This window comes from Austrofundulus limnaeus, unplaced genomic scaffold, assembly GCF_001266775.1.
Source record: "Austrofundulus limnaeus strain Quisiro unplaced genomic scaffold, Austrofundulus_limnaeus-1.0 Scaffold1338, whole genome shotgun sequence".
In the NCBI taxonomy this organism is placed as follows: Eukaryota; Metazoa; Chordata; class Actinopteri; order Cyprinodontiformes; family Rivulidae; genus Austrofundulus; species Austrofundulus limnaeus.
In genome coordinates, this window is record NW_013953740.1 from 53,270 (window position 1) to 60,566 (window position 7,297).

The window sequence follows — 7,297 nt, forward strand, 5'->3', positions numbered from 1 at the left end:
TATATATATAAATCACATGCACAATCTCATGCAATATTTTGAGATCTCACAAGTTACGTTAGAGCTCAATATCTGTAAAATGACTGAAAGCTGAGGGTTTTTTTTTTTTTTTGCTTTTTTTTTTTCTAGATCAACCGGCCATGGGTCAACTTGAATGTGTTTCACTACAAATGTTCGTCAGTTCCAGATGTACATCCATTCATTACATTTTAAAAATTAAGTTTAAAAGACCAACACATGAACACGTGCACATTTGCCATAACAGTGATCACAAATAAGTGACAATTAAAATGTAATGGCTGACAGCAACAGTTGAGGTCACAAGTCTCTGGGACTTTTATTATCCGAGTCAAAACTGAAATGTTAACGAATAACTCGCAATGCTTCAATAACACAGTTATTTTACAAAACATAAAAGATAAAGAGGGTAAACCAATTATTACAGAACATCTTACTTGTTTATTCCAACTTTATGTTCTTTATGAACTTGGGTTTTAAAACGTGAAATAAATTCAAATATAGATTTTATTTTTCTTCCCTGAAACATCTTAAATACAACTTTAGCTTTAACAGCTCTATAATCATTATAATACCAACACCAGCAGCTGTAAAACATGAAACTATAGCAGGTTGTTGTTTTTTTTTTTTTTTTTTTAACTAACTCAACATCTGGGCTCACGGAAACTCTTTACGGAAGAAAATTACGTATACAACGAAATGTTTTGATCGACAGCTGAGGCGTCCAATAGCATTCGAGGAGCTGACCGTAAACATTCCAAGTAATCCAGACGTAGCCAATTAACGGAAGCAAGGCAGGACTTTGAATGCTGTCATGTTAGTTAGATCGGTTCACCGAGGCCCGAACCCCGGGGTAAGCTAACCCCAGGAAAAATACCGACGGCCGCTGGGGTTGCTCGCCGGTTAGTGTGGCGGTACCGGTCCCTTAAACCGAACCGAGCCAGAGAGCCGGAGGTCCACCTCTGCGACCTGAATAATACTCGATCCCGAGCTGACATGAACATGTTTCATAATGAGCTGTAGTAGCACCGGCGGAAACTGCATGAGAAATAAAGCAAAACAAACGTACCCAGAAATTTTCCAGGAAGTAAGGCGCTATCATCTTGTTCCGTTCCTCTTCACCGCAGCTCGTTAATTAGCCGTAATGTCACTTTTCAGTCATACACCGTCCTTCCCCCCCTCCCCGGTCCTGTAATATCTGCCGTTTTCCTCCTCTCCCCTTTCTTATCCCTCCCCACCGACAGACTGACTCCACCTCCGGCCGGGCCGAACCGAGCCGAGCCCGTCTTCTTCCCGAGGCTTGGGACGAAACAGCGCTTCCGCCGACCGAGGAGGGCGACACCGGAGCAACGACCGGCTCTGTGCTGCGTTCAGGTGCTCCCTGTAAATCACACCATCATAGACACTGCTCTGAGTAGCTCCAACTGAACTAAAATACGAACAAATAAACATTTTTATTTTATATATGTAACATATTTGAACTGATATCATTATTTTCTTATTTTTTCACAAAATGTGGCAAGATTCAAAGCAAAATGTGACCCATCATATCAAAATGAGGATTAAGTCAAATTTGGTCAAAATGACCTAATCATATTTTCCTATTCCTGGCTTTAAAAGCTACATTTTGATATTTAGATCATCCTGATATCTTTAGTAGATCCAGAGATATTATTTAATTTGTCTTGTTGGTTACAATAATACATAAATATTTGGTCTAAATCCTAATTTTATGTCATTTTAATGAGGTTTTTTTTTATGTCGTTTGAAAAAAAGGAAACCTCAAATAGTTTTTGAATATTGAGATTTCCCAGCTGGAAAGAAACAAAAGCGTTGAAAGCTCACAGGAAAAATCTCAACATTTTAAGGCCTTTTTCCGCAAAATCTGGTTTTTGGTTGCTAACGTTCAAAAAAGTGCTTCAAAAATTTTTTAGAATAATATTTCAGATAGTTCATTGAAATGATGCATTGATATCCTGATGCATCTCAGTAATCCAGGTAAAAAATCAGGTAATTTTCAGGGCTTTCCTGAAAGCAGACAGGAAACACAGACAGGACTCCATGCAACCTTCAGGTGAAAATGAAGACCCCAAACCCAGACCCAAACCAGTGGTTATTCCGTATGTTGCGGGTGTTTCGGAGAAACTGAGACGTTTATTTTCTAAACATGATGTCCCAGTAGCTTTCAAACCCCAAAACACATTACGGCAAAGGCTGGTTCACCCCAAAGATCCGGTGCCCCGGCACAAACAGAGCAATATTGTATATGCCGTTAAGTGCCAGGAGGACTGCGACCAGTTATACATCGGGGAAACAAAGCAGCCACTGTTCAAAAGAATGTCCCAACACAGACGAGCTACATCTAATGGCCAGAACTCTGCAGTTTTCACTCATTTACAGGCCAGCGGTCACTCTTTCAGAGATGAGGATGTTCTCATTCTTGATAGAGAGGAACGTTGGTTTGAGAGAGGAGTAAAAGAAGMCATTTTTGTGAAGAAAGACCGTCCATCATTAAACAGAGGTGGAGGCCTCCGTTTTCAGTTGTCCCCCTCCTACAGCGTGGCTATTGCCAGTATCACTCCACCCCCTGTTAACAATAGGTGTTAATTAGGTGTCAACAATAGCCATGTGATGTGATGTATCAGTCACATGGAGGCAGTGCTTAAAAGTCTGAATTTAGCCTGAAACTCTCAGACTGAAGAAGTCTGTTGGAGGAGAGACGAAACGTTTCATTAGAGAAGAACCCGTCCAGAAGACCGATACATTGATAGCACATTTGTTATATTTTTGACAAAATGTAATTTTTGCAAGCATTTTAATCAAAACCCTACATCTGCCTATTTCTCCACATACAACTTTTAACTTAATCCTCGTTTCGATGTGATGGGTCACAAATTACAAACCCAGCAATGCTTGAAGGAATACATGTTGCCCACTGAATTTAGTTTTATCTTATTTGTTAAAGCTCATAAATGGTGATCTCCATTTTGTGAGAGCTTGTCTGTCGTATTATTAGTGCTCAAGGAATACCATAGTGGTGGCTTTCAGCTATTTAGCTCATAGTCTATCTGTAAAATACAGGACTGTTTTTTTTATTGGTTAATGTTGATTGGTGGCTTGGTGTGGATTGACTCCAAAGGTATTTAAATGATTACTTTTTGAGTTTCATTAGTAGATATGCATTAGCCCAGTAAAATGATTAGAACTTACAACCTCAATGTGAACAAAATGCAACTGTTGTAAAATTAAATAAAATTTTAAAAGGGGAAAATCTGGTAAAGTCCTAAAACAACTTAAAGATGCGTATCTGCCATTATATTTCAAGGAATATCCAAGCAATTTAATATATTTGAAGAAAATGTTCAAAAAGACAGATAAAAATACTGACGTACTGCTATATTTTGCATTCAAAAGTTATTGCTAATGTTTTAAGTAAACATATTGCACAATTTGTGCTTGAAGTCTGCTGAAGATGATGCTCAGCTACGACACCAAAATTTATTTTAATGTTTGTCAAATTCATTGAGTCATAGACATGATATAAAAAGCTGTTAGTATTTAGACTCCAAAACTTAGTTGTACTCCCAATGATTGTTTTCTGAAAGTTTCATTTATCAAGTGTTTCGTGTGATACTTTCTGACAGGCTTTAAATAACGACAAAGTTTTAAAATAAATTTTTGCTTCATTAGTTAATGCTTAGTTGTGTGTTGGGAATGAATCTGAAGCTACTGCTGCAACAAATGGTTGAATATCTATAAAACTTATTGAGTTATGAGCATTTTTGTGATTCTGGTGGCCATCCTGAATGGAACCGTCTGTTATTTTCCAAAATAAATGTGGACTCAAGAACTTGACCAGAAAATTGTCTTTTGTGACAGTTTATTACAAAGTTATAGCATGATCAGACCAGTCTGGGGAAGTCGTAGAGAACAGGGCACATATACTCACATGGGGGCTTGGGATTTGACAAGACCACAGAGCCACTCAGCTACCAGGAAGTACCTGTAATGTAAGTGTGCACAAACCCTGAGCCAATCAGCTATTAAGATGGTTTCACAACCAGGGCTTGCATGATGTCTTTCACAACCTGTAAAAACAAACAAGCAAAGACCTGAAGATGTTGCCCTATGACGTACCTGACTCCTGAACTAGTGATTGATGGATGTACTGATGTGACCTCCATCCATCCTCCACTTTATCCAGAGCTGGGTCACGAGGGGCAGCAGCTTGAGCAGGGAGGCCCAGACCTCTTTTTCCATAGCCACCTCTTCTGAGATGATTCCAAGGTGTTCCTAGGCCAGTCCATATCTATTCAGCGTGTCCTGGGTCTTCCCCCGGTCTCTCTCAGTCGGACCTGCCTAGGCATCCTTTCCAGATGAACAACCTCAACTGACTCCTCTGTGGAGACGCAGCATAGTGTCACTCTGATGCTGTGTTCACACCGAACGCGATTTCAGCTTCAAAATCGCAGCCAACGCTGAAGTTTGAAGCTTGTGCACTTTGAGGTCAGACGCAGTTCAGCTCTTGAAGCGCTGCACGGGAAGAGCCCCCCCGCCCCTCCCTCCTCTGTCGGGCTCTGTTTAATGTCGGACCAGGAAGTGGCTTTGCTTTATTTACAGAGAGCAAGAGCATGTCACGTTCATCAGATAATTAATTCATAATTAATTCACCAGATAATTCAGAGACATTCTGAGTTTCATCACCCAGGAGCTACAGTAGAGGCTCACAGCTCGCTTTCAGGACTATTTTTGAGTCCAATCTGATGAGTCGCTGCCACGCATTGGTGAGGATATCTCTGTCAGGACACCGACTGCAGCACTCATTTCAGCTAAAGAGCTTCTCTCCATCTGTTTCAGGTTAGTGGACATCATTCAGTAAACTGTCCCGTCGGGAAATATGTCTCTACGTCACACAGTGGAGTCTCTCTGATTGGTTGACGCGGCGCGTCAAGCTGCAAAAGTTCAGATTTTCTAACTTCAGCGATTTGCGCATCAAACGTGTCGAACGCTCAGATCGTTCAAATCGTTCAAATCGCGCTGCTCTAATCGTTCTTGAGGCGCCGCAGCACTTCCCGACGCTGCTTGAAGCGCGTCCATCATAGACTTTGTATGTAAACCTGCTGCTCCTGATGCTGAAATCACGTTTGGTGTGAACGCACCATAAATCTCTCCTGGAGAACTGAACTTCTCACCCTATCGCTAAGGGAGAGTCCAGTTACTCAGCAGAGAAAACTCATTTTGACCGCCTGTATTCATGACCTTATTCTCTCTGTCACTACCCAAAGTTCATGGCCATAAATGAGGGCAGGAACGTAGACCAAGCGGTCAACAGAGAGCTTCTGCTTACAGCTCAGCTCCCTCTCAGCAGACTGGTACAGACTCTGTAATCCACCAATCAATCTCTCGCTCCATTCTTCCCTAAATTCGTTAACAAAATCCCAACATACTTGGACTCCTCCACTTGAGGCAGAACCTCACCCCCCACCCGGAGACAGCAATCCACCTTTTTCCGACTGAGGACCATGGCCTTATATTTGGAGGTCCTTGATCCTCATCCCAGCTGTTTCACACTTGGCTGAGAACTGTTTCAGTTAGAGCTGAGCAGTATACAGGTTCGTACCAAAAAACATATTTTTTTTTGTTATGAATTTTCCAAATACCAGCATTAAATAGCCTGAACACGTTTGGAATGGTACTGTTGTCTGCCAGCATTGTTTCATGGGGAACACTTTTCGATGCAGCACTGCAGGAACTAGCAACACACAGGGAAAGCTGGTTATTGTGGGAGCAACTTTTGCAATAAGAGGCGATAGGTGGCAATTTCATTCATTTTATTAAAATAAATAAATAAAACATTGAAACTCCCATTTTCACCATTGCTGAATGTAGAATACACCTCTTCAGTGACGTGCAAATATAGACTTAGTATGTGAAATCAATTTTCCTTTGCTCAAACCTCCTCATTCACGACTGTACCTGCCTCCCCTCACTGCTAACGGGACAGAAGCCCAGATTGCACCAGATTGTCACCGTGTTCTTGTGGRGAGGGAAACATTTCAAGGTGATTGTTACAGAGACTTACATTTGATGGGGGTCTACCTTTCCCAAATTTTTTATTTTACTATTGGTCTGCCCACATTCACAAACTGACTTACTGGACGCAATCAAAATAACTTTTATGGTGCAAATTAGAGCACATATTGTGTACCTCCTCACTGGAGGTTTTACTGACCTCTCCTCTTCCATTTAACCCTTATCCTTATACAAAAAAAAACCCTGTGGTGCAGTCCAGTCTTAAGATTTGGTCACAATACAGGAATCATTTCAAGTTCGCTAATTATGCCGATCACGCAAAATCATCTATTTCCCCCTGGTCTTATTGATAGTACTTATATACAGTGGAAACAATCATGGTATTAACACTTTCAAAGATCTTTTCAAGGACGATACTTTTTCCAGTTTCCCAAGCCTTTCTTCTCAAACAAATCTTCCCAAGACTCATTTATTTCGTTATGTCCAAGTGCAACACTGTGCTTCTGCTCTCTTTGCTTCTTATCCTTCTCTTCCAAGTACCCAGCCTTGGGAACAATTTATGTCCCTGAAACCCAATAAAGAATCAGTTATATCCTTTATATATAAACAACTTATGGATTTAGACATCCTTTCAGTGACTAAAATAAGAGGAGCTTGGGAACAGGAGTTAGGTATATATTTTTCAAATGAACAATGGGAGAAAGCAATATCCAATGTTCGTTATAGTTCGCCTTGTGCTAGATTGCAACGTATTCAGTTTAAGGTATTATATAGGCTTCATTATTCAAAATCCAGTTTGTCTGAGATTTGTGTGAGGTGTCATCCCATGTAACCTGAGTCATATGTTGTTTTTCATGCCAGAATCTCCATAGCTTTTGGAATCAGTACTCAGTTATTCTCTCCAAAGCTGTTGGTATCCAAGTCTGCATGGACCCTGTCTTAGCTATTTTTGGGCTTCCAATCAATACTGTACTAATTAATTCCACTCAGTCTAAAATATTGGCCTTTACATCACTTTTAGCCAGACGTTGTATTTTACTTCTTTGGAAATCGTCTAAAACAGTGTTTCCCAAAGTTGGGGTCGGGACCCAAAGTGGGATCCCGAAACATCAAGGTGGGGTCCTGAAAAGATTTTCTGAATTAATTACATTTTTGTCTTAGTTGTTACAAATGAGTGAGGTTAGTGTATTTAAAATGGATAAATGTAGTATAAAAATATTGTTACTATGTCCATGTTTAGTTGACC

The 7,297-nt window shown here is 40.5% G+C and overlaps 1 protein-coding gene across 2 annotated transcripts in view; it reads right to left on the reverse strand.

The window, feature by feature from the left end:
- The window catches only part of fcho2 (FCH and mu domain containing endocytic adaptor 2), a gene marked incomplete in the record, with an annotated part of 41,095 nt that extends 39,764 nt beyond the window's left edge, over nt 1-1,331 (reverse strand). The window contains 1 exon segment of one of the 2 annotated variants that reach the window (XM_014031863.1): nt 1,088-1,331. In XM_014031863.1, the coding sequence (XP_013887317.1) occupies nt 1,088-1,120 (33 nt within the window). 2 annotated transcript variants of the gene reach the window in all.
- Between the last annotated feature and the right edge of the window lie 5,966 nt (nt 1,332-7,297).